Source organism: Hyaena hyaena, unplaced genomic scaffold (genome assembly GCF_003009895.1).
Source record: "Hyaena hyaena isolate Hyena2069 unplaced genomic scaffold, ASM300989v1 scaffold_775, whole genome shotgun sequence".
Taxonomy (NCBI): Eukaryota; Metazoa; Chordata; class Mammalia; order Carnivora; family Hyaenidae; genus Hyaena; species Hyaena hyaena.
In genome coordinates, this window is record NW_024081400.1 from 362,956 (window position 1) to 388,231 (window position 25,276).

The 25,276-nt window shown below is 54.8% G+C and overlaps 1 protein-coding gene across 1 annotated transcript; it reads right to left on the minus strand.

Annotated features, from left to right (window-relative positions):
- Nucleotides 1-1,493: 1,493 nt before the first annotated feature.
- CHST13 (carbohydrate sulfotransferase 13) lies at nt 1,494-25,174 on the minus strand. The gene is made up of 3 exons (XM_039218541.1): nt 25,078-25,174; nt 8,769-8,848; nt 1,494-2,849 (listed from the first exon to the last, which is right to left on the minus strand). The coding sequence occupies exons 1-3, from the start codon at nt 25,172-25,174 to the stop codon at nt 2,004-2,006; spliced, it is 1,023 nt and encodes a 340-aa protein (XP_039074472.1). The 3' UTR covers nt 1,494-2,003.
- Nucleotides 25,175-25,276: the final 102 nt, after the last annotated feature.

Genomic DNA, 25,276 nt, shown 5'->3' on the forward strand with positions numbered 1-25,276 from the left:
TCACTTTAAATTATGGAAATGGGCCCCCCAGGGAGCTGCCTGGAGGACAAAGCCGCAAACTAAAACTGAAAAACAAAAGAAACAAAACACAAACAAACCAATACTGTAACCACGAAAGATCCGGGAACCCTTCCCGACACAGCCAGGAGCAGCAGCAGGTGAAAACGTTCTAACCCACTCTCTGCGACCCGACCCCCCTGGGGTGGCTTCCGCGGGGGGGGGGGGGGGGGAGGGGGCACTGACCCGGCTCGGCTCTGGGGGGCGGGAACCAGGAAATAAAAGGCAGTTGGTGGCACACTGAAGTGCCACGCGTGGGCTTTCCATCCGTTAGGAGCCGGCGCGGCGCTGTCGCAGAAAACCTGGGCTCCCTCCTGGTCTCGTCTGGCGATTCACAGGGGACACCGTCGTCCTCAGGCCGCCGGGTGACCCAGCGGGGACCTTGCCATCGAGGGGTGGGCAGTCAGCCTGGGGCCGCTCTGGTGCCAGCCGGAGCCGAAGCGGGAGAGGAGGGAGGGGCCTGGGGTGTGGGCCCTGCGGTCACAGTGCATCGGGGGCCATCAGCTGGGGGTGGGCAGTGGCCCATGAGGTTTGCATGTGACCAACTTCAGGATGCAGGGGGCCCTGGGCTTTCTTCCCACGGTCCCCCAGCGGGGCGAGGCCACCAGCGGCAGCCCCTCCCCGCGTGGCAGGGCCCGTGGACACAGGGTCCGTGAAGGCCTCGCAGCCTCCTGAGAAGGAGGCACCCCAGGACCGGCCCGGGAAGGAAGGGGATCTGCCGCCGAGGCTGAGGCGTGAATGTGACTAAGCCGCCCGTCCCCGGCCAGCCTGGCCCTGTGACCGGGCTCACAGGCCCTCAGGACAGGGTGTGGGGGCACCGCAAGAGGGGTTTGGCCTCGTCCCTGCCAAGCTGCCCTCCCTCAGCTGCGCTCTATTTGTGTTTCTCAGACCTCAAGCATACGCTGCCCCGTTCCCACCAAAGTGCTGGCATTTTACTCTGTCATCCAAGGTCATTGAAAAAGGACACCGTATGTTCAACCAGTCACGAAGGGGGCTTTCAGTCCTTCCCGAGGGAGGCCTCCCACGGCTGGCTGTGTTCCCAAAGCCGGAAGGGTGGATCCTCATTGCCAAGCAGACACACACACACACACACACACACACACACACACACACACACAGCTGCCTTCTGCTTTGATCTTTAGCCTAACACAGAACAAAAGGTCAGCTTTTCCGCCAAGTTTTCCCAGTTGCCCTTCTGGCCAGAATCCAGGTCGCCCCTGACCCGGTGCGCCGACCCCTTCCCCCCACCCTCCCCCCGCTGCCCACAGAGCCCTTCATACCTGTGCCCCGGGGCGAAGGTAACCCAGGCTCTCCATCTCGGTCTCAGCTCGTCTTCCCGGCCACCTGGCCTTCTTGGGCCGCGAAGGGAAACTGAGGCCGGACAGACGGCCCCACGCAGCAGAGCACACGGCAACGTGAAGCAGAGACAGCTCCAAAACGGCAGAAAGTAACCAAACATTTATTTCAAAACCATGAGCTCCCCGGCTCGCCAAGGTCCTGTAAAAGCGGCCACCCTTCTGCACTCGGGGCTCCGCGGGCGCACACGGGAGGCCTGGGATCTGGCCGCGGGGAGACCACAGGTGGGGGGGGGCACATACAGGGAGAAGCCTGGGGGCAGCGTGGAAGCGCCGATCCGAGGGCACTGCGCCCCCGAGGGAGAGGCCTGTGATGACCAGGGCAGGTGAGGCCAAGAGGCGGCACCAGCCATCATGTCTGCTCTGTGGCACCACAGGCAGGTGGGGTGGGGGTGGGGGCGCAAAGCTGACCCCCCCCATGGCCTCAAACGAAAACATACTAGTCATTGGACCGCCCCCCCCCCCCAGGGGTCTGGAGAAGGGCCGGCCCGGCAGGGAATCGCGGGAGCGGTGGCGCTGGGACTGGACCCCGGGCGGTGGCACCGGCGGGCGCGGGCGGGGTCCTCCAGGGGGCGCGGCGGGGGCGGGGGCTCAGCGCAGCCGCAGGTAGGGGGGCGCCGAGTAGTTGAAGAGCAGGAAGTCCATCCTGTAGAGGTCGAAGAGGCGCCGCTGGTAGAAGGGGCTGACGTCGCGGAAGAGGCGCTCGGCGAGGTCGCGCGCGGCCGCCCCCTGCGCCCGGGGCGGCGGCGCGGGGAAGCGCAGCCCCGGCGCGCCCAGCAGGCCCAACACGAAGGCCGCGTCGTCCGCCAGCGTCTCGAACTTGCCCAGCACGTCGTAGCGCAGGCGGCACGGGTGGCAGAGCGCGTGCGCGCGCTCCCAGTGCTCGTTGAAGGGCTCGTCGCGGCGCGTGCGCGGGTCCAGCAGGTAGGCCAGGAACTCGGCGAAGCGCACGTCGTGGCCGCGCGCCCGCGCCTCGGGGAGCGCGCGCGGCCGCAGGCGCCGCACGATGCGCGTGCCGAAGCGCCGCTGGAAGGCGGGGCTGGAGGGCCGCGCCAGCTTGCTGCGGTAGGCGGACGCCAGGCGCTCGAAGGGCTCGCGCACGAACAGCACGGCCAGGTAGGCGCGCAGCCGCCGGTTGATCTCGGCCGGGCCGAAGTCGGCCAGCGACGGCAGGCGGCCGGGCGCGTGCGCCTCGTGCGCGGGGATGGCGCGCGGGTCGCCGCGCGCGCGGCCGCTCAGCGCCAGCAGCACGCGCTTCCAGTTGGTGCAGGCCACCTTGGGCACGTAGCAGTACAGCAGCCCGTGCGCGTCGTCCACCAGCACGTGCCGCAGGTCCGCGGGCGCCAGCAGGCGCTGCCGCCGGGTGTGGCGGCTGCAGGCGCGCCGCAGCAGGTCGCGCCGCTGCCGGTGCACCTCGGCCATGGCGGAGCGCGGGCCCTGCGGGCGACAGGGCGGGGGACGGGTCAGCGCCGCCGGCCCCGCGCGCTCCGGCCGCCGCCACGGATTGGGGGGGGGGGGCGGCGGGGGGCGGGGACCGCAGATCGCCCTGCGATTCGGGGCCCAGGGGTCTGCCCTAGACTTGAACTTGGGGGACAATGGCTCTGACCTCCCGAGGCACGTGGAAGGCCGCGCGTGACAAAGTGTTGGGCACGCAGGACCCAGGCGGCCTCATAGCGAGCATGACCACGTCGGCGTGGTCATGTCAGTTACATCATCAGCGTGACAAGCGTGGGCGCAAACTGAATAGCTGCTCACTTTTTACCCGAAGCACGATAGTGTGTAAGAACGGCAGCTGTAGGGGCGCCTGGGTGGCTCAGTCGGTGAAGCGTCCGACTTCGGCTCAGGTCATGATCTCACGGTTTGTGGGTTCAAGCCCCGCGTCGGGCTGTGTGCTGACACCTAGCTCTGAGCCTGGAGCCTGTTTCGGATTCTGTGTCTCCCTCTCTGACCCTCCCCTGCTCACACTGTCTCTCTCTCTCAAATGGATAAAACATTAAAAAAAAAAAAAAAAAGAACGGCAGCTTTAATTCCACAGAAAGAGTTGAAAAATGCAGCCACTTGCAGGCCACCGAGATATTTTCTGTTCAGTAATAAAATCGGCTAATTCTGCATGTTCCTGTGGGTCTCGATTTCTTTTTATTACCACCGAGCAACTCTAATCTCAGCGCTTGGGCAGGAAGCTCGCCCTCCATGAAGCCTGTCCCTCCTCTGTGAGATACTAACATCGAGCCTTTATCTAGCACCTGCTGTGTGCCAGGAACTTTTCTGGGCACTTGACGACTCTATTAATTAGGTAGTGTTAGGACCCCTGGGCCACCCCCTCCTAGCCTGTCTCAGCCACGATGGGACGCAAGCCACCACTTCCCTGCCCCCCATGCCTCCCCTTTCTTCAAGTCCCTTCTGCACTGGACAGGCTCTCCATTCCAAGACGAACCCTCTAACCCCTCCCGCCCCTCCTCTTCCCGGTTTTCAGCTCAAGAGTTTCCAGGAGAGTGTTTTTAATTTCTCAAAATTGCCTTCAAAACCTTCAAGATATAATAATAATACAAAAAAAGACAACAACAAACGTTGATGATGCGGGGAAATGGAACATTCCTTCATTGCTGCTGAGAATGTAAAATGATATAGCTGTTGTGGAAAGCAGTTTGGCAGCTTCTCAAAACAAACATATGATCCAGCCTTCCACATCGAGGTATATACCCAAGATAACTGGAAACATATGTCCCGCCAAAACTTGTAAACAAATGTTCACGGCAACGTTAGTCAGAATAGCCAAAAGGTGGAAACGACCCAGATGTCCCATCAACGATGAATGAATAAATAGCGTGTAGCATATCCATACAATAGAATACTATTCAGCCAATAAAAGGAAGGAAATTCTTTGTTAATGTTTATATATTTTGAGAGACAGTGACAGCGAGCATGGAGAAAGAGAGAGAGAGAGAGAGAGAGAGAGAGAATCCCAAGCAGGCTCCATGCTGACAGCACATGGGGCTCAAACTCACGAACCATGAGATCATGACCCGAGCCAACATCAAGAGTCGGACGTTCAGGGCGCCTGGGTGGCTTAGTCGGTTAAGCGTCTGACTTTCGCTCAGGTCATGATCTCGCGGTTCGTGGGTTCGAGCCCCGCGTCGGGCTCTGTGCTGACTGCCAGCTCAGAGCCTGGAGGCTGTTTCAGAGTCTGTGACTCCCTCTCTCTCTGACCCTCCCCTGCTCACGCTGTCTCTCTCTCTCTCTCTCTCCTAGAAATAAATAAAACATTAAAAAAAATTTAAAAGAAGAAAAGATTGCCTACGTTAAGTGAAAGAAGCCAGACACAAAAGGCCACATGGTGTAGGACAGATTCCATTCAGAAGAAACGTCCAGAATAGATGCACAGAGACAGAGAGCACACTGCTCGTTGCCAGGGGCTGGTGGGGTGACTGCTAACTGCTGCTGGGTCCCCTCTCTGGAGTCATGAGCGTGTTCTGCACCTACAGTGGTGCTTATGCAGCCTTGTCAATGCACTAAAAACCACTGATTTGGACACTTTAAAAGTGAATGTTAATGGTATTTGAGTTATATCTCAGTTAAGAAAAAAGCCTTCTGAGTGTTTCCATTGCAGAGGAGGACAAAGCAGCCTCCGAAATGGTGGCGGACACTGTACCCCGTGCCTGCGGGAGAGTATCTGATGCTGGGGCCGGGAGGGAACAGTGTGTGTGTGTGTGTGTGTGTGTGTGTGTGTGTGTGCACGCGCGCGCGCGCGCGCCTGTGCTTCTGGTGCCTTTAAAAGCATCCCGCAGAAATCCAAGATACTTTAAGTGAAAAAAACTGAAGTACAGAACAAGAGTTAACATGCCACACTTTGGGTTTAAAAAGGGTTGGGGAGGGGCGCCTGGGTGGCTCAGTCGGCTAAGTGTCCCTCGGCTCAGGTCACGATCTCGCGGTTTGTGAGTTCGAGCCCCGCGTCGGGCTCTGTGCTGACGCCTCGGCTCCTGGAGCTGCTTCGGAATCTGTGTCTCCCTCTCTCTCCGCCCCTCCCCTGCTCATGCTCATGCTCTGTCTCTCCCTCTCAAAGATAAATAAACGTCAGGAAAAAAATTAAAAGTAAAAAAAAAGGGTTGGGGAAGGAAATAAATGTTTCAGAAAGGATAGTTGCAGGGAACGTCTCTTTTAGAGAGAATCAAATTGTCCCAGAATAACCAAGGCTGGGATGTGCTTCCAAATAATCCTGGGAATGGGTGGAGGGAGAAGGGTCTGGACTGGACAAGAGCTGACGGGAACACGGAGGGTCCATGTACATACACTTCTGCATGTGTCTGAATTTTTCACAACTGAAACGTAAAGCAGAGAAAAGGGGTAAACATGCCTTGTAGGTGTGATTTTGGAAGAGCGACCTAAGCACATGACCGAGCACTGGACCCTACACGCATGCCCACAACGTGCCCGGAAGGGCACACGGGAAACTAACCGGTCGCCCGGAGGGGTCCGCAGGGCCAGGGTGGGAAGGAGAGGCACTTTCCCGCCTGAACTTCTGCGGAGGGTTGAAGGCCCTATCGTGTGCTTATGTTACCTTTTCAACATCTCACCGACGGGGGGGCTGCCAGGTTCAGCCATGGCTGGGGGGGGCCTGGGGCCCCTACGCTCTAAGGCAGACTCACGGGATTAGCCTCAGAAGCCTGGCCTCACATGCGTGCCGGGAGAAGGCTGCCTTCAGCTTCCAGACAACCCAGCCTACCTTCTGAGGCGCGGGATCTTGGCCGCCCACCTGCCGGTCACCCACCTTCCTTGCCGGCAGACCTCAGCTGTGGTAGGTCGCGTGCCCAGCCCCGGGGAAGAATGAGTCCCGGCAACCTCACACGACTTCACAAAAGCTACTACGGGTCCAGGGGTGAACATGGGGCTTGGACTTGGCCAAGGACATTGCAGGAAAGTCGGCTAGAGGAGTCCCAGGAAAGACTACAGAAAACTTTGCCCGCCCCCTCCCTTTCTGCTCAGACTACTGTCCTATGAGGAGAGGTCCGGAGCCCTGGCAGTCATTTTGCAGTCATGAGGCAACAAGACATATAAGAGACGGCACCATCCAGAGGATGATGGTGGGCAACGCGCTGATGCCGTTCCAGGGGGCTGGCTGGTCTCTGAGCATCTTGGGAAGTAAACCCCAACTTGTCCTAATGGCTTAAAGTCAGCTTTTCTGTCCCTGGGAGCCCTGTAAATACCAAGACGGTCAATGCTCTCTCCATACAAAGGAGAAAGCTGATCAGAAGCGAGCTGCCCACAGCTCTCAAGTACGGAAGCCGGAACCCCCAACTCAGGCCACTCAGGACTCAGAAGCTGGGGGCTGTGCTTGCTGGTCCAGGACCAAATCCTGCAGCCTCAGCTCGCATCTCTCCCGGCCCGATTGGACCTTAGCCTGGCTCTAGAGCTTCTGAGCTCTGTGACCTTCTCTGTGTCCCGGGGCTCCCTTTGCCTCAGTTTCCTCATCTGTAAACAGGGATAACGACAGCCCTACAGCCCCACCTCGTAGGGTTGCCGTGAGGACAGAACACGTTCACAGAACTTCGGAGTCCGGCACACAGTGAGCGCTCACTGGCCAGACCGTTTTTATTACTTTGATTTCCCCAGCTGCAGGGGGCTGAGCCCCCAGGACCCTGACACCCGACAGTCAGCGCGACCTCAGGCCAGGAGGGGGCGGAGCCAGCTCCATCTGCCCCTCAGGAGCCTGTTGAACTAGGGGAGCCCAGGAACCTCCAGAGAGCTTGGCCTGCCCTCAGCTTGCTGTGTGTTCTGGAGCAAGGCAGTCACCCTCTCTGAACCCAGGCCTCTAGGCCTGCAACCCAAGGCCATGGGTCAGATACGCTCCACGGGCCCCTTCGGCTCAGCCCTTAGGGATTCAGTAAACAGCTACCTATACGACCTGTCTGATCATTCTCCCGGCTCAGCACCCTCCATGGCTCCCTCTTACCTCTTACCTGCCAGGCACCGCCCACCTGCCGCCTGCCCCTGCCCCGGCTCATCTCAAACCCCCTCTTCTGTTGTCCCCTCACGGCCAGGCACTCGGCCGCCTACTGGTTGCTTCTCAACACTTTTTTCAGCACGCCTCAGCGCCAGCGTCCCTTCTCAGAGACGATCTCTCTCCCCACATCTAAACTAGAACCCTCAGGGGCGCCTGGGCGGCTCAGCCGGTTAAGCATCCGACTTCGGCTCAGGTCATGACCTCCCCGCTCGTGGGTTCGAGCCCCGCGCCGGGTTTTGTGCTGAACGTTCGCTCAGAGCCTGCTTCGGATTCTCTCTCTGCCCCTCCCCTGCTCGCGCTCCGTCTCATTCTGTCTCTCAAAAATAAATACATGTGAAAAAAATAAAACAGGGTCAACGGGGGCGCCTGGGTGGCTCAGTCGGTTAAGCGCTCGAGTTCGGCCCAGGTCATGACCTGACGGTTTGTGAGTCTAAGCCCTGCATCAGGCTCCGTGCTGATGGCTCGGAGCTTGCAGCCTACTTCGATTCTGTCTTCCTCTCTCTCCGCCCCTCCACTACTCGTACTCTGTCTCTCAAAAATAAATACATGCTAAAAAAAATTTTTTTGATGCAAAAAAATAAATAAAATAAAACAAACGAGAACCCTCTGGCCCCTCTCTTATTGCACCAGGACTGCCTCTTTAGATGCGGACCAGTCACAGGTTAATGCGGGCGGCAATGGCATGGTGTCTTCCCCTTGGGAACGTCAGCTGCACCGGCTCAGGGACGCAGCTGACCTGCCTGGGCTGGATCCGCAGCATCCTGAGCACAGCCTGCATACAGTAGGTGCTCCACACATGCTGTCTGAACGGGCGCTTCTCCTTGTACCTGCTGGGGCGTGTGTGAGCCAGGGGCCTGTGGCTCTCAGTGGGGTGTAGCCGTGTGCGCGCTCCCAGCAGGCCCAGGGCAGGAGCGGGGTGCACGGGCCAGCAAGCCCCCCGGTCCACGTGCCTCAGGACACTGCGAGGGCGGGGCTCCCTGCATGTGTCCCTGCCACAGCGGGCACTGACATCTGGGGGTTCCCTCGTTCACCGCCTCCCCACTGGACTTCCTAAAGGCCTGCCTCACTCCTTTATAGCTGCCACACGGAGAAGAGCGCCCAGCACGGTGTGACCTCAGTCTGCTGTCAGGTGGGTGGGTGGCTGGGGATCCCAATCTCCCAGTCGCCCCAAGATTTGCCCTGGTCACGGGCATTCTCCTCTCTGCACAGAGCCCTGACCACACAGGAAGCCTGTTCGCGCCCCCCCCCTGCCCCGGGGCGGCTCCAGTCCCCACGGCAGCAGGTCTACACGCCGGCTCTCAGGTTCCCGCGGCTGCAGGTAGAGGGAGGCATCAGGGGATGCGGGTCTGTTCACCTACCTGGTCCAAGTCATACAGCATCTGCAGGGGACTCCGCCTCTTACCCGCGAGCCAGCCAGAGCCCAGGCTGTTTTCAAAGGCTGTGGGGCACAAGGAAAGAGGCATCACGTGGCTGGCTGTGGCTCTTGGGGGGGCTTGGCAACTCACGTGGGCACACGTGATCTACCTCTGGGACTCAGTTTCCCTCTCGTGTCTCACCTGCCCCCGTGTCCCGCCCTTCGGAGCTGGAAGATGCCAGGCAGGCAGGGAAGCGAGGAAAGGTGTTGCCCAGCCCTCTGGTAAAGGCCTGACCACCAGCCTCACCTGTCTCCATCCGCCTTCATCCCACACCCCACCGCTGCCAACCCCATGTCCACGGAGCCCGAAGGGGCTCGCCAAGCTGGCTGCTGTCCAGCCTCCCCAGACCCTGGGTGCAGGCAGCCAGGAGGGGCTAGGGAGCGGGACAGGCGGCACAGCCAAGCTGCAGCTTCTCCAACGACAGCCCGGCAGGTCACACGACCCCCCGTGGGCTCCCCCAGGAGCCTGAACTTCGCTGGCCAGTGTGTAAGCCACTTCCCGGGAAATGCAGGGTTCACGGTCTCCCAGACTGGAAGACGGTGGGCAGGGATGCTGTCTATCGGTCTCTGTGCTGCACTCTTCAGTCTTCCTAAAACTACCAAACACTCTGCTTCCTAAAGTTATTCCTTTACTTTAAATATGTCTTAAGGAGTATCTTCCTACATATTCAATTAATATGAATATATTCTTAGTATATAGTTGATATACGTAAGCAGAGATTTATGATCTTATGCTTGTTGATCATATTTTTCTTAAATATGTTTAAATGTGATTATGCTTGGGGCGCCTGGGTGGCTTAGTCGGTTGAGCGTCCGACTTTCGCTTAGGTCGTGATCTCGCGGTTCGTGGGTTCGAGCCCCGCGTCAGGCTCTGTGCTGACCGCCAGCTCGGAGCCTGGAGCCTGTTTCAGTCTGTGACTCCCTCTCTCTCTGACCCTCCCCTGCTCACGCTGTCTCTCTCTCTCTCACTCCTAGAAATAAATAAAACATAAAAAAAATGTGATTATGCTTATTAATAAGTGAATAAAGTATCTGCCGTCTTCAAAAAAAGATCACCAAAATTGACAAAACTTTAGCTAGCCTGACCAGGAAGAAAAGAATGAAGTGGCTGGTGCAGCCACTCTGGAAAACAGTATGGAGATTCCTCAAAAAACTAAAAGTAAAACCACCCTACGACCCACAATTGCACTTCTAGGTATTTATCCAAGGATACAGGTGTGCTGTTTCAAAGGGGCACGTGCCCCCCAATGTTTAGAGCAGCGCCATCAACAATAGCCAAAGTATGGAAAGAGCCCACATGTCCATCAATGGATGAATGGATGAAGAAGATGGGGTGTATATACATACAACGGAGTATCACTCAGTAGTCAAAAAGAACGAAATCTTGCCAGTTGCAACTACATGGACGGAACTAGAGAGCATGATGCTAAGTGAAATTAGCCAGTCAGAGAAACACAAATATCATATGACTTCTGAGGAATTGAAAATACAAAACAGATGAGCATAAGGGAAGGGAAGCAAAAATAATATAAAAACAAGGAAGGGGACAAAACATAAGAGACTCTTTTTTTCTTTAATGTTTTTTTCTATTTATTTCTAGGAGAGAGAGAGGGAGACAGCGTGAGCAGGGGAGGGTCAGAGAGAGAGGGAGTCACAGACGGAAACAGGCTCCAGGCTCTGAGCTGGCAGTCAGCACAGAGCCCGACGCGGGGCTCGAACCCACGAACCGCGAGATCATGACCTAAGCGAAAGACGGACGCTCAACCGACTAAGCCACCCAGGCGCCCCACAAAACATAAGAGACTCTTAAATAAGGAGAACAAACAGCGTTGCTGGAGGGGTTGTGGGTGGGGGGATGGGCTAAATGGATGAGGGGCATTAAGAAGGGCATTTGTTGGGATGAGCAGTGGGTGTTATACATAGGGGATGAATCACTGGAGTCTATTCCTGAAACCATTGTTGCACTCTATGCTAACTAACTTGGATGTAAATTAAAAAATAAATTAAAAATAAATAAGTAGGGGCTCCTGGGTGGCTTAGTCGGTTAAGCGTCCGACTTTCGCTTAGGTTGTGATCTCGCGGTTCGTGGGTTTGAGCCCCGTGTCGGGCTCTGTGCTGACTGCCAGCTCAGAGCCTGGAGCCTGTTTCCGTCTGTGAATCCCTCTCTCTCTGACCCTCCCCTGCTCACGCTGTCTCTCTCTCTCTCCTAGAAATAAATAAAACATTAAAAAAAAATTTAAAAATAAATAAGTAAACTAAAAACAAAAAAAATAAAAATGAAAGGCTGGTACCATCACAGTGGCCCTAGCACATGTGCACATGGTTAAATGCAGTGTGTGTGTGTGTGTGTGTGTGTGTGTGTGTGTGTAATAAAGTCATCTCTTGGGGGTGGGGGGGAAGAATGAAGTCTCAAGTGACTAAAAGCAGGAATGAAAGAAAAGCCATTAGTACTGAATCTTACAGAAATGAGAAAGGTATGAACAATTGTACAAAAGCAAGTTAGATTACCTACATGAAATGGACAGACTCCTAAAAAGATACACATTCCTGAAATTGACTCGAAAGAAATAGACAATCTCAATGACATATAACAATACATTGAAGTAATAATGGAAATCGGGGCGCCTGGGTGGGTTAGTCAGTTAAGCATCCGACTTTCGCTTAGGTCATGATCCCGTGGTTCGTGGGTTCGAGCCCCGTGTCGGGCTCTGTGCTGACTGTCAGCTCAGAGCCTGGAGCCTGTTTCAGAGTCTGTGACTCTCTGTCTCTCTGAGCCTCCCCTGCTCGCTCTCTCTCTCTCTCTCTCTCCTAGAAATAAAACATTAAAAAATTTTTTGAAGTAATAATGGAAAAAAATTCCCACAAAGAAAAGCCCAGAATCAGATGACTCACTCCCTGAATCTTATCAAGTATTTAAAGAAGAATTGACACCAGCATCTTCTAAACTCTTTTACACCCCCTCAAAATAACTCCCAAAAAACAAAACAGATGGGGGGGAGAGGGAAAATACCTCCCAACTCATTATATGAGCTGAGTATTAATTAATACCAAAACCAGACAAAGACATTACAAGAAAACTACAGAGCAGTATCTCTTATGAACATAGATGCAAAAGCCTCAAAAAAAAAAATCAAACTGAATCTATCAACATATAAAAAGGTTTATATATGACCAAGTAAGACTTATCCCAGGAGTGCAAGGGTGGTTCAACATAAAAGCCAATCAAGGCAATACACCATATTAATAGAATTAAAAAAAAAAACCATATAAGTATCAGTCTATGCAGAAAGTGTCCCACAATTTCCAACACCCTTTCATAATAAAAACACTAAATGAACTAGAAACTGAAGGGAACTTCTTCAAACTGATATAAGCAATCTAGAAAAAAAAAAACCCACAGCTAACATATTTACTAGTGAAAAATGGATGCTTTACCTCTAAGATCAGGTACAAAACAAAAGATGCCCACTTTCACTACTTCTATTCAGCAATGTTCTAGAAGTTCTAGCCAGGGTATTGGGCAAGAAACAGAAAAAAGGCATCCAGATTGGACAGGAAAAAGTAAAATTATGTGTAACCATAGATGACATGAATATATATATATGACATAGATGTGTGTGTGTGTGTGTAAGGAACACACAAACTATTAGAGCTAATAAATGAGTTCAACAAGATTGTAGAATAAGAGATCAATATACATCACGATATCGTATTTCTAAATACTAGTAATGAATAACCCAAAACTGAAATTACAAAAACATCTCCACTTACAACAGCATAAAAAGAAGAAAATATTAAGGATTAAATTTAACAAAAATAAGTGCAAGACTCGTCTCTGAAAACTAGAAGACATCGCTGGAAGAAACTGAAGAGCTGAATGGATGGGAAAATATGCCAAGTTTGTGGATTGGGAGATTCAATGTCGTTAACGTGGCAGTACTCCCCAGATTACAGCTCTTAGCACGTGGCAGATGGCTGTGCATGTGTTCCTGGAGTGGCTTACAGACAGCGTGCAGGAGGCGGGGTGGACGAAAGGATCCCATTCTCCAAATATCCGAGATCTCTCCTTTGATCAGGTTCCTTCCCCACACTGTTGCAAGTCCCTCTCCCTCCACATAAAGTGACTTCCAAGGGATTAAAGGACTGGTTCCCTTCTCCCCACCTTTCATTTTTCTCTTTTCCCCCTTTTGGGAGCCTGACACGAAACACTAAAACATTCAGAACTGCAAAAATGGGGAAAATTAGACACTGACTGGGAATGCCCAGGGAGAGGCTCAGAAAAAGACCTAAGAAGACCTTAGGTTTCTACTGTGGCTGGACCTTTGCACAGACAGCCTACAACAATCATAAAAACAAAAACAAGCTAACAGTAGCAATCACTGAGAAAGAGAGTCTGATTTCCAGAGTCACCACATTATTAAAGTCAAATGTCCAGTGTTCAACACCAACAGAAAAATTGGAAGTTATACAAAGAAACAGGAAAGCATGGTTCATTCAAATGAAGCAAATAAATCAACAGAAACACCCTGGGGGAAAAAATCTGATGGCAGATATAGGAGACAAAGACTATAAGACAACTGTCTTGAAGATGCTTCAAGAACTAAAGGAAGATGTGCAGAAGATCTAGAAAATGATGGATGAGCAAAATGGAATATCCGTAAGGATGTAGAAAACTTAAAAAGAAACTCAAAAGAAATCCTAGAGCTAAAATGTTTAACAACTGAAATGAAACATTCACTGGAAGTATTCAAAGACAGGTTTAAGTAGCCAGAAAAAAGTATCGGTGAACTTGAAGACAGGACAATGGAAATCACTGAGTCTAGGGAACAGAAAGAAAAAAGATTAAAGAAGAATAAACAGAACGTAAGGGGCCTGTGGGAGAACATCAAGATCAACATACTCCTTGTGGGAGTCCCAGGAGATGAAGAGAAAGGCAGGGGCAGAAAGAATATCTGAAGACATGATGGCTGAAAACTTCCCAAGTTTCATGAGAGACATGAATATAAACATCCAAGAAGCTTAAGAAACTCTAAGTAAGATGAATCCAAGGAGATCCACACCAAGATACGTCATAACCAAACTTTCAAAAGACAGAATCTTGAAAGCAGCCAGAGACAGATGACCCATCACATACAAGGGAGCCTCAATAAGATATGAGTAAATTTCTCACCAGAAACTTTGGAGGCCAGAAGGCAATGAGATGATATATTCAAAGTGTGCAAAGCGGGGGGGGGGGGGGGGGGGGGGGGGGGGGGGGGGGGGAGAAGAAACCTGTCAATCAGCAAACCTATATCTGAAAAAACTCTCCTTCAAAAGTGAGGGAGAACTTAAGACATTCCCAGATATACAAAAGTTGAGGGAGTTCATGACCACTAGGCCTGCCCTGCCAGAAATGGTGAGGGGAGTTGTGCAAGGTGAAATGAAAGGAAACTAGACAGTGACCCAAAGCTGTATGGAGAAGGAATGATCTCAATAAAGGCAATGGCAATTATAAAAGCTAATATTATTGTAACAGAAGTTTGTAACTGTACTTTTCGTTTTCTATATAATTTAAAAGAGACTAATATATTTAAAGGAAAAAAAAAAACAAGTGTCAGTCTGAAAGCCAGTATTGTTAACTCCAAATTTTTGTTTTCTACGTAATTTAAGAGACTAATGCATTTAAAAGGATCACTAGTTTCTGTGTGTGGGCATACTGTGTATAAAGGTGTAATTATATAATAACAGCTGACAGGGATGGGGACAGAGCTGTAACAGAAAAATTTCTGTATTTCTCAAGGTTAAACTTGTATAAATGCAAAATACAATGTATAATTTTAGGATTACATGTAATCCCCATGGTAGCCACACAGGAAATGGGAAAGGAATTTACAAAAAATAAATGGACTCAGCACAAAAGGAGACAGTAATACAGGAAATGAGGGATTAAAAAAAAAACACTGTAAGGCATAAAGAAGACAAATAGCAAAATGACAGACGTTCCTCCTTATCAGTAATGACTTTAGAGGTCAAAGGATTAAACTCACCAGTCCAAATACAGAAATTGGCAGAATGGATAAAAATACCTGACCCAACTCTGTGTTCTACAAGAGATTCATTTGAGATCCAGTGATACAAACTGGCTGAAATAAAAGGATGGGGGGGAAAAAAAACTTCAAGCAAATAATAACCGAAATAGAGCAAAGGTGGCTGTATTAATATCAGACAAAATAGACTTTGAATCAAGGAAGTTTTACAAGAGACAAAGAAGTACTTTATGTATGAATAAAAGTTTCAGTACAGCACGAAGACAGAACAGTTTAAACATTTATTTACCTAATGGCAGGCTATCAAAGTAGACGAAACAAAAATGGACAGAATAGGTGGGAGAAAGAGACAGTTCTACAACAATAGTTGGAGATTTCAGTACACCAGTCAGTACCGACTGAGCAACGAGATAGAAGATGAGACGGGAAACAAGGACTTAAGCAGCACAAGAAACCACCTAGATCTAATGGACACAGAAAAAACACTCTATCCAACAACAATAGCAAACACATTCTTCTCTAATACATGTGGAAGGTTTTCCATGATAATCTATAGGTTAGGCCACAAAATACGTCGCGATCGATTTTAAAAGACCTTATATCATACAGGGTATGTTCTCTGACCACAGCGGGATGAAGTCAGAAATCAGTAACAGAAGGAAAACTGGAAAATTCACCAATCTGTAGAAATCAAAGAACACACTTCTAAACAACCAGTGGATCGAAGAAGAAATCACAAGGGAAATTAGAAAATACTTAAAGACAGGGGCACCTGGGTGACTCAGGCAGTTGAGCGTCTGACTTCAGCTCAGGTCATGATCTCACAGTTGGTGGGTTCGAGCCCCCCATCGGGCTCTGTGCTGGCAGCTCAGAGCCTGGAGCTGCTTCAGATTCTGTGTCTCCTTCTCTCTCTGCCCCTCCCCTGCTCATACTTTTTTTTCTCTGTTTCTCAAAAATGAATAAACATTAAAGAAAGAAAGAAAGAAAATACTTGGAAACAAAAATGAAAACAACATAAGCCTATGGGATGCAGTGAACATGCTTAGGGGAAATTTATAACTATAAATGCTTACATTAAAAAAAAAAATAACCAAGAGGGGTGCCTAGGTGGCTTAGTCGGTTGAGGGTCCAACTCTTGATTTCAGCTCAGGTTATGGTCCCAGGCTTGTGGGATGAAGCCCCACTTCAGGCTCCATACTGAGTGTGAAGCCTGCTTAAAACTCTCTCTCCCCCTCTGCCCGCCCTTCCCCGGCTCATGCTTTCTCTCTCTAAAATAAATTAAAAATGAATGAATGAATCAATCAATCAATACACAAGCAAACAAACAAGAAGGATCTCAAATCAGCAACTTAAGTTCATAACTTAAGGAACTAGAAAAAGAAGAAAAAATAATGAGATACCACCTCACACCTATTATTATGACTACTATCCAAAAAAAAAAAAGAGAAAGAGAAAAAAAAAACAAAAACAAGTGTTGTTGATGTGGAGAAACTGGAAACCTGTGCATTGTTGGTGGGTATGTAACACAGAACAGCTGCTATGAAAACAGCAGGGAGGCTCCCCAAAAAATGAAAAATGGAATTAACACAGCACAGCAATTCCACTTCTGTGTACATACCCGAAAGCATTGAAAAGGCAGGTGTTTAAGAGATAGCTGCACACCCATGCTCATAGCGGCATTATTCACAACAGCTCAAACACGGAGGAGATAAACCGATAAGCAAAATGGGTCTCTTCATACAATGAAAACCAAGGAAACTCTGACACAGGCCACACCTTGGATGGGCCCTCAGCAGACGATGCTGAGTGACGGAAGCCAGTCACAAAAGGACAACGAATGAACGATTCTGCCTAGAGAGTATCTAGAATAGTAAAAACCACAGAGCTAGAAAGCAGATGGTGGTGGCTGGGGTGGCAGAGGGGAGAATGTGGGGTATTTAACAGGCGCAGACTTTTTTTTTTTTTTAATATTTTTTATTTATTTCTAGGAGAGAGAGAGAGACAGCGTGAGCAGGGGAGGGTCAGAGAGAGAGGGAGACACAGACTCCGAAATAGGCTCCAGGCTCTGAGCTGGCAGTTAGCACAGAGCCCGACGAGGGGCTCAAACCCACAAACCGCGAGATCATGACCTAAGCGAAAGTCGGACGCTTAACCGACTAAGCCACCCAGGCGCCCCTAACAGGCGCAGACTTTCAGTCTTACAAGATGAAGAGAGGTCTAGAATGATGGTCACACAACACTATGAATACACTGATGTCGCTGAACGGCACACCTGAAAATGAATAAGACAGTCAAAGCTATGTTATGTGTGTTTTACCACAATAACAACAGTTGGAGGAAGGAAGTTAAGCGTTAAGCACAGAATTACCCTATGACCTAGCAATTCCAGACCCAGGTACCCGCCCAGGAGAACTGAAAACAGCGTTCACACAAAACCTTATGCACAAATGTCCCCAATGGCATTATTTTTAATAACTAAAACCTCAGGTGCCCAATAACTGATGACTGGATGAATACCAGTGCTCCATCCATACAAAAGAATACTATTCATCTATAAAAAGGAAAGCGTACGGTCAATGGCTTCAGCATGGCTGAACCTTGTAACATTAAAATAGATGAGTGGGTGCTAGGGGTGGGGGAGGGGGAACCACTGGGAAAGAGGGGAGCCAACCGCTACCGCTAATATTCTGGAATTATATAGCGATCATTCCGCACAACTTTTAAATATGCTAAGAAACCACTGAAGTATGTCCTTTAAAAAAGTGCTTTTATGGAGTCAGAATTATAGGTCAATGAAAATGAAATCACTGATCATAAAAAAGGGTACAGGCAAGGCCATTTTATGTAAATCTAGCTTACAAATTTAAATATATTCCACGGCTATCATAATATATTCTTGAATTCATACGAACATTGTGTGTTCGTAAGAAGAGGATCTTCAAGAATTCAGGGTCATGTGAGAAAAGAATATACCCGTAAGGAGAACGGATGTTTCCGTGACCCTTGGCTTTCAATGAAATGCAGAATCTAAGATGATGCCAAGAAGAACATATTCACTGAAAAGATTTAAGACATGTTTTTGACGAACAAAGAAACTCAGAAAATTTGATTAACTGAAAATTTGATTATCTGTTGGCAAACTGACCATGAGTAGTGGTTGTCAAACTTCAGCATGCATGGGGCCAACGAAAACATAGATCACCCGGCCCCCCACCCAGTGGACTTTGAGGGGGCAGGAACCCACATTTGTAACAGCCCCCAGGTAATGCTGACGCTGCTGGCCCAGGAGCCCGCGGGAGAACCGCTGTACGGCAGCACTGCCTGCGGAGGTTGGCTGAATGATGCATAAACAACAGATTGCCCTTGCCTTGGCCTCCAGAACCTTCTGTGTGCACCTGACCACTGACCCGGGGCCTCAGGCTCCTTCCCCGCTCCCGTGTCCTGGGAACAAGGCCTGGGCTGTTCTGTGGCCAGGGTGCGGGGCGAAGGTGAGGCCCTCGGGGCCCAACCGTGTCCTATGATTCACCAGTGGTCCAAGGGCTGGGACCTCTGTCTCCCGGGAACACGGCTGTTGAGACGATGAGCTGACCAGACGGGGCAGCCATGTTGGCCGGCCCCTCACAGGGCAGGGAGGCCCCCGACTCGGGGCAGCCATGTTGGCCTGAGCGTAGCAGCAGTCACCAGGAAGTGCCGTTACGGTAACACAGCGCCACCCACAGCCCAGGGAGGCAGGGGACCCGGTCACCATTCTGCACAAGTGCCACCCATGACCCAGGGTCACCCAGTGGGCTCTGAGGGCCACAGCTGGGGTCTGAGGAAGGGCTGGGACCCACCAGGCGGGGGGCGGGGGGGAGTGTGTGCTCCAGGGACAGCAAGGCAAACCTGGGCCCACTTCCACCCCAAGGCCCCACAACGTGGAGGCCCCCCACCTTCAGAAACACCACCCTTGCACAGGGCCTCTCATTTCCTCCTCAGGCCACAGAATGCAGGAAAGTGGGTCCTAAACCAGACCTCAGGGGCCAGTGGGTGGAGGGTCAGAGGGAGCAGGCACCAGAGGGAGCCCCTATTTATAGAGCAGCCGTGGCCGGTGATTACAGGGCTGGCCACCCCCGCCCAGCCCCACCCCTTCCCACCACCACAGATGAGAAGAACTTACAGCCCAGTGGGACGGGCAGGCTGGCCCGGGAGGGGGACCGAGAGGAGGGCCAGGAGGGGACGGCCTTGACCATCCTTCCATCCAGCCCCCAACTCTGCAAAGCTGGGGGCTTGGCTGGGAGGGCAGGGGGGCCCCAATTAGGGCCACACCGGGGCCTCCGCAGCCCCCACTCTGGTTGCCCCGATCCTCCACTGCGCAGCCCCTCTGCCGGGCTCCGGGTCCCAGGCGCCTGCCAGGGGCACCACGGAGCCAACGAGCCACGGAGAGCCAGGCAGTGGCCCAGCCTCACAGCCCAGGGGGGCCGGGCCAGCCCAGGGCAGCCACAGGCAAAACCACGCCGGGTTCTGCTTTGAAAAAAGAGACAAAAATAGCAGAAGGTTGAAAGGGGGGAAGAGTGGTGTTGGCGGGTGGGGGGGGGGAGGGGGGGTGCCAGAGACGCAGACAGAGCCAGAGCCACACACAGGCCAGGGACAGAGGCCGGGAGAAGGGGAACCAGGTCACAGAAGTGACACAGCTAGAGGTTTGAAGCAGCTCAGAGCAAACCAGCAGGGGTGGAAAGACAGGAAGCACCGGGGCGTGAGGTGCCCGCGGTCCGGGAGGGCCCCCCACCCAGGCCCAAAGGGACCCTGGCCATGGGCACCATGCAGCCCTGGCCTGGAGAGCACTCCCAGCCCGGATCCAGCAGGCGGGTGCAAAGACAGCCCGACTCCCTGGGGTGCCCACTGCAGAGGGGAGGAGGCCCCCAGGAGGGCACGGCCGAGGGCAAACGGGGCAGGGTTAGGGCGGGGGGGTGGCAGGGACGAAGCACCGAGGCACAGCCCTGGGCTGACCAGCGCCTGGCACTGTGCTCTGCGCTGACACCCTCACTCGAACCAGGTAGAAACTATTCTCATCTGCACTGACAGACGGGGAAACCGAGGCTCAGAGAGGCAAAGAAACACGCCTGCGGCCCCACAGCAAGCAAAGGCCAGAAACAGGACCTGACCCCAGGCCAGGGCGCGTGCGCGCCCCTGAGGGCACATCCCTGGGCACCGGCCCTGCCCCGCCCCTCCTCCCCACACCTGCGGGGGCGGGGGAGCCGCCACCCGGGGAAACCGAAGGCAGAACCCAGTGAACGGTCCTGGGCACACCCACCCCTAAGGAGAGGCTCTGGGTGCCCCTTGCAGCTGGGCAGGGCGCGGGGGCAGGGCATTCCGTGGGCCCTTTGAGACTTCACCACTGGGGGCTGGGGCGGCCACTGGTGGCTCCAGGTCCAGGGAGCGAGGATGGCGACACGGTTTCTGGTTAATGATTGTAGCTGGACACAGTGTTGCAAGATCGGACAGGCAGGGGGGAGGGCGGAGGGCTGGTTCCCCTAGCCCATTCAGTCCCCCAGGTGACCCGCCGGGGTGACCTCCATGCCCCAGGGTCAGGGACATGCCCCCAGGCCAGCAGGCTCAGGGAGGAACACGTTGACAAGCGCTTCACAAACAAAAAACAATCCCCCTCCCTTCTCCTTCCTGAAGAGAAACAGAGACTTCTCCACTTGTATTTAAAATGCAGACTCGGCCCCCCACCCAACTTCAGCCCAGGTCATGACTCCATGCTTCGTGGGTTCGAGCCCCGCATCCGGCTCAGTGCTGACAGCTCAGAGCCTGGAGCCTGTTTCAGATTCTGTGTCTCCCCAAAATAAATAAATATTAAGGAAATGAAAAACTCAAGCTCTATTTGCTGAAGTCCACAAACCACCTGGAATGGTACCCCTGACCTGCCCAGATCATTCTTGGGTGTACTCCCGTCACCTCTGCCTCCAGGCTGGTTACGAACTGCCCGCCCCCGCCCCGCCCCCTCGCCCCCTCCGCGGTGGTCCGCACAAGGCCCAGCACAGTCACAGGCGTGTCCTCACTCAGCCTCCTAATTAAAACCTTCATGGCTTCCCACCGGCTAACAACAAACTCCCGTTTCTTCCCAGAACCCTCCTGGTCCACCTCCGGCCTCTCCCCCACCCCCAGCTCCAGCCACGCCGGTCCTTCTGCCAATCAGTGAACACATCAGGGGGTCCCTGCCTCAGGGCCTTTGCACTACCTGTTCCCTCTGGCTGGGATGCTCCTCCAGGAATCCTTATACTTTAGAGGAGCACTTCTTGTTCAGATTTCCACTCAGATGTCCCCTCTGGAAAGAGGGTCTCCCCAGTGAGCAGCGCTCCTCGCCAGGAGCTTTCCCAGGCTCTCCTTTTAATTTATTCACGGCACTTACTACCGCTGAAATAACGGGGTTTGCACAGGGGTTGATGTCTGGCTGCCTCTCCGGAAGGCTGGCTCTGTGAAAGGGGCTGTCTTGTTTTCTTGTAGCCCCTGTAACTCATCTAGAGCCAGTGAATATTTATATAAAGACTAATCGCCCCTCCTGGCGGACGAGGGGGGCCCTCCGGGGTGGGGCTCAGCGCGCGGCAGCAGACGCAGGGCAGGCCGCCTGCTCCCGGCCTCCTGTAGCTGCCCCTGCGAAGATCCCTGGCTTCTGCACTGAGGGGCCCCGTTCAGCTCAAGGCCAGGCCCGTGTCCGTCCCCGGTGACCCGCCTCAGCCCTGGCACCTTGGCTCCCCAGTGGCCGTCGGGCATTTCTGCATTTACTCTGCACAGAACCACAATGCCGGTTCCCATGAAAAGCAACGGCTGCCGCCAGGGCCGCGGGGCCACACGACTCCAAAGGCGCCCCCTGCATCCTGTGCTCTGTCTGAAGAGTTGGCCCTGGGGCCTGAGGGCGCTGTGGTCCCAGAGAAGGAAGGGGACAGAGAGGGAGAGGGAGAGAAGCCAAGATCCCCACGGCAGCTTCCGGGGCCCTTCCCCGCCTGGACACCCTCCCAGAGGGCGGCGGGGGAGATCTCAGCACACATCACCCTGGCTCTCGGACAGGAAGCACCGACGCCCGGGGAAGGCAGGTGGCCTGCAGGGAAGGAACACAGCAATCGGCCTGGAAGGCACAGGCGGCCTCCCCTGGGCATATAACCCCGTCCATCCAAACTTCTTCCACACCCTCCCTTCCTGTCCCCAACCCGGTCCCCTGGAAGTGGGCAGAGACTTCCAGCTCCAGGGAAGATGCTCAACCCTGCAAACCCAGGACGGGGGTGGAGGGAGGTGAGGGTGGAATCGGGCACTGCCCAGTGAGGCCCCTGTGAGCCAGCAGGTGGGGGACTTAAAGGGTGGCATTGAGACACTCCCTGACTGCTTCGGGGGGGCAGAGGATGCAGACCAGTGACGTGGATTGTTTTTTTAATGTTTTATGTATTTTTGAGACAGAGAGACAGAGTGGAGCGGGGGAGGGGCAGAGAAAGACGGAGACACAGAACCTGAATCAGGCTCCAGCCTCTGAGCTGTGAGCACAGAGCCCGACGCGGGGCTCGACCCCACGAATGGTGAGATCATGACCTGAGCCTAAGTCCGACTGTTAACCGACTGAGCCCCCCAGGCGCCCCTGCATGTTTAACATGAAACGTAAGGTCTGCAAGGGCAGGGATATTAGGAAGTTTTGTTCCGAGCCCTAGAAAGGCACCTCGCATGAGCACGTGCCCAGCAGATCCACGGTCAACAGGGTCACGCAGAAGGGCAGTCGTCAAGCTGGGACGCAGAGGAAGCAAAAGGTAGAAGGGGACGGGGGGTGACAGTGGAGGTGCCCGGGGACCCTGGGGTGGGGCTGGGGTGGCGAGGGCAGCAGTGTGTCCGGCAGCGGTCCCGCCTTGTCCGGCCATCATCCTCGTCCCCAGGACCCTGAGCACCAGGTCAGCGCTGATGGCGTCCTGGGGGCTCAGGGGGGCCAGGGTGGGGACTTCCCCGCTGGCAAATGCACACCAGGGCGCCCAGGCCCGCAGAGGCAGTCCTTAAGATGGCCCCTGCCCCACTGCTTTGGACAAGGAGGGGCCAGTGCCCGGCCTGCGTGCCCGGAGTTATAGGCTGATGTTCCTCCTGAGTCCTGGAGCCCAGAGCCCCCCTGCCAGCTCCGACACAGCTTCAGGGACACCCTCAGAGACGCCGAAGGCCCTACTGAGGCCACTTTCAGAGTCCCTGGACGGCAGGACCCCCTCTAGCCAGACGGCTGGCAGGGAACCCCTTTCCACCCAGCTGTCTCCCCTCCGGGCCCACGAGGTGCCTGAAGATCCAACATAAGCGCACCCCCAAACGGCTTCTGAGGTCGGGGGCTTTAGCTCGTGGCCCAGGAGGAAAGAGAGTCAAGAGCGTAGGTTGGGTAGGCTGGTCTGATGAACCTCCCCTTGGCCAGGGTCACCCTCAAAGGCTATGATGACTGAAAACGGACGAGGGGAGTCACCCTCTCTGGCTCCTGCTCCGTTTGCAGAAGGGAGTCCAAAGGAACAAAGCGCAGAAGGGAACCGGTACCCTGGCTCGTTTCTCCTCCCTCCAAACTGGGCAGAGGAGGCGGCGGGAGAGAGGTGTCCAGGCAGGGGAGACACAGACGAGCTCCCCCAAACGTGCCTACTCCTCTGCATATACGCCCCCCGGACACGCACCCCACACCCCGGGGCCCAGGGGCCTTCTCTCTCCCTCACCCCACCCCAGGGGCTGAGCCCAGGGAGGGGGGGCGGAGCTGGGAGTCCTCTCTCTCTCTCTCTCTCTGTCACCCCACACCCCGGGGGGCTGGGAGTCCAGGGCCTGAGCACACATCTGTCTCTGAGTGACTGGGTACAGAGACTGTCATAGCCACAGACCCTAGGACCACAGCCCGCACTGCTGGGGACACTCCGCTGAGACACAGGAGCACCCCTCCCAGATGGCCCGCCTGCTCACGGATCGGGGGCGGTGAGGGAGAGGCTGAGCATGGCCTGGAGACAGGTCCGCGTCTGGGGGGCTGAGTCCTGACGTGGGGGGGCAGCGCGAGCCGGAGGGTGACTGGGCAGAACTCTGTGAACACGCTCGGGGGTCCTCCCTAAGCCCTGCTCACCGGGCCCCCCGCCAAAGCCTGGCCCCCAGCCCGGAGGCAGTGGTGGCGTTGGAGGGAAAGCAGACGGCAGCCCCCCACCGCGGGATGCGGGCGCACGGCCGGCCGAAGAAGAGGCTCAGAACCGAGTTTCTTCCACTCTCTCAGTCTCACTGCCCGCGAGGCCGGGAAGGAAGAACCTGGGAACCCCATCTGGTAGATGGGACTACTGAGGACCTGGGAGGGGACGGACTAGGTCAACCAGCAGGTAAGGCTGAGGAATGACCCTTAACCACTAACCCAGACCCAGCCAGGTGGGTGAGTGCCCCCCCCCCCCCAACAGACTCTCAGCTTCCTTTCCTGGGCCACCCTGACTCCACGCCACAGTCCCCGTCAGCCCGGGCGCCAGCTTACTCACTCCCTGACACCCTGCCTGTGAGGCTGCAAAGACGGGACTCGGAGGATTCTCACAGAGCCCACACGGCCGCTGGAGGGAGGGGAGACCTACCCCCGCACCCCCAGCCCCCCAACACACCCACAGCAGGGAAAGGCAAACAGAGCCAGAGGTGGGAACGGGCTGCTGCGGGGGCATCTCGGGCCCCAGGCCGGCTGTGCAGCCAGCACACTGGCCATCCACACCTGCCCCCACAGTCTCTCTGCCTCAGTTTCCCCCTTTGTGAAAGGGGGAGATGAAGGGAGCACAAGCCTGGCCCAAAGCAGCAACCACTACGCGCACTGCGGAGTCACGACTAGCTGCCTCAGTTTCTCCAACCAGACCGTGCAGTGGGTGCAGAGGAGCCCCGGTCCTTCCCGGGGTGAACTCAGGGCCGAGCAGGGCGCCTCAGCAGCAGCGCCCGGGGCTCGGGGGGCCGCCTTCGGACGGGGCAGCGCCAGGCTTCCCCGGCCCGCGCTGGACCGCGTCTGTCCGGGGGCTTCCAGGCGCCCGGGGGGCGCGGGCGAGGTCAACGAGGCTGCCTCCCTGCGTGGGCCCAATGCCCTCTGCCGCCCACAACTGGCCCGGGTCCCCGGGCTGCGGGGCCCGAAAGATCGCGCCTCGCGGGCGTGGGGAGACCGACCCCCAAGGGCGGCAAGCCCCCCCCACCCCTGCCCCCCAGCGCGGGAGGAGACGGCCGGTGCCCCAGTGCAGGGGCCCGGCGGGCACTCACCCGGGCGCAGGGCGCGGGGCGCGGCGCCCAGAAGTAAGAGCGCGGCGCCCAGACACGCGGCCGCCAGGGCGCGCCGCCGCCAGCAGCGCCTCCCCATGCTGTGCGGGGCGCGCGGGCTGCCGGCCGCCTGGTCCGGCGGGGGCGGCGGGGACCCGCCCCGGGACCCGCCCCGGGACCCGCCCCGCCGGGCCCGGCCCGC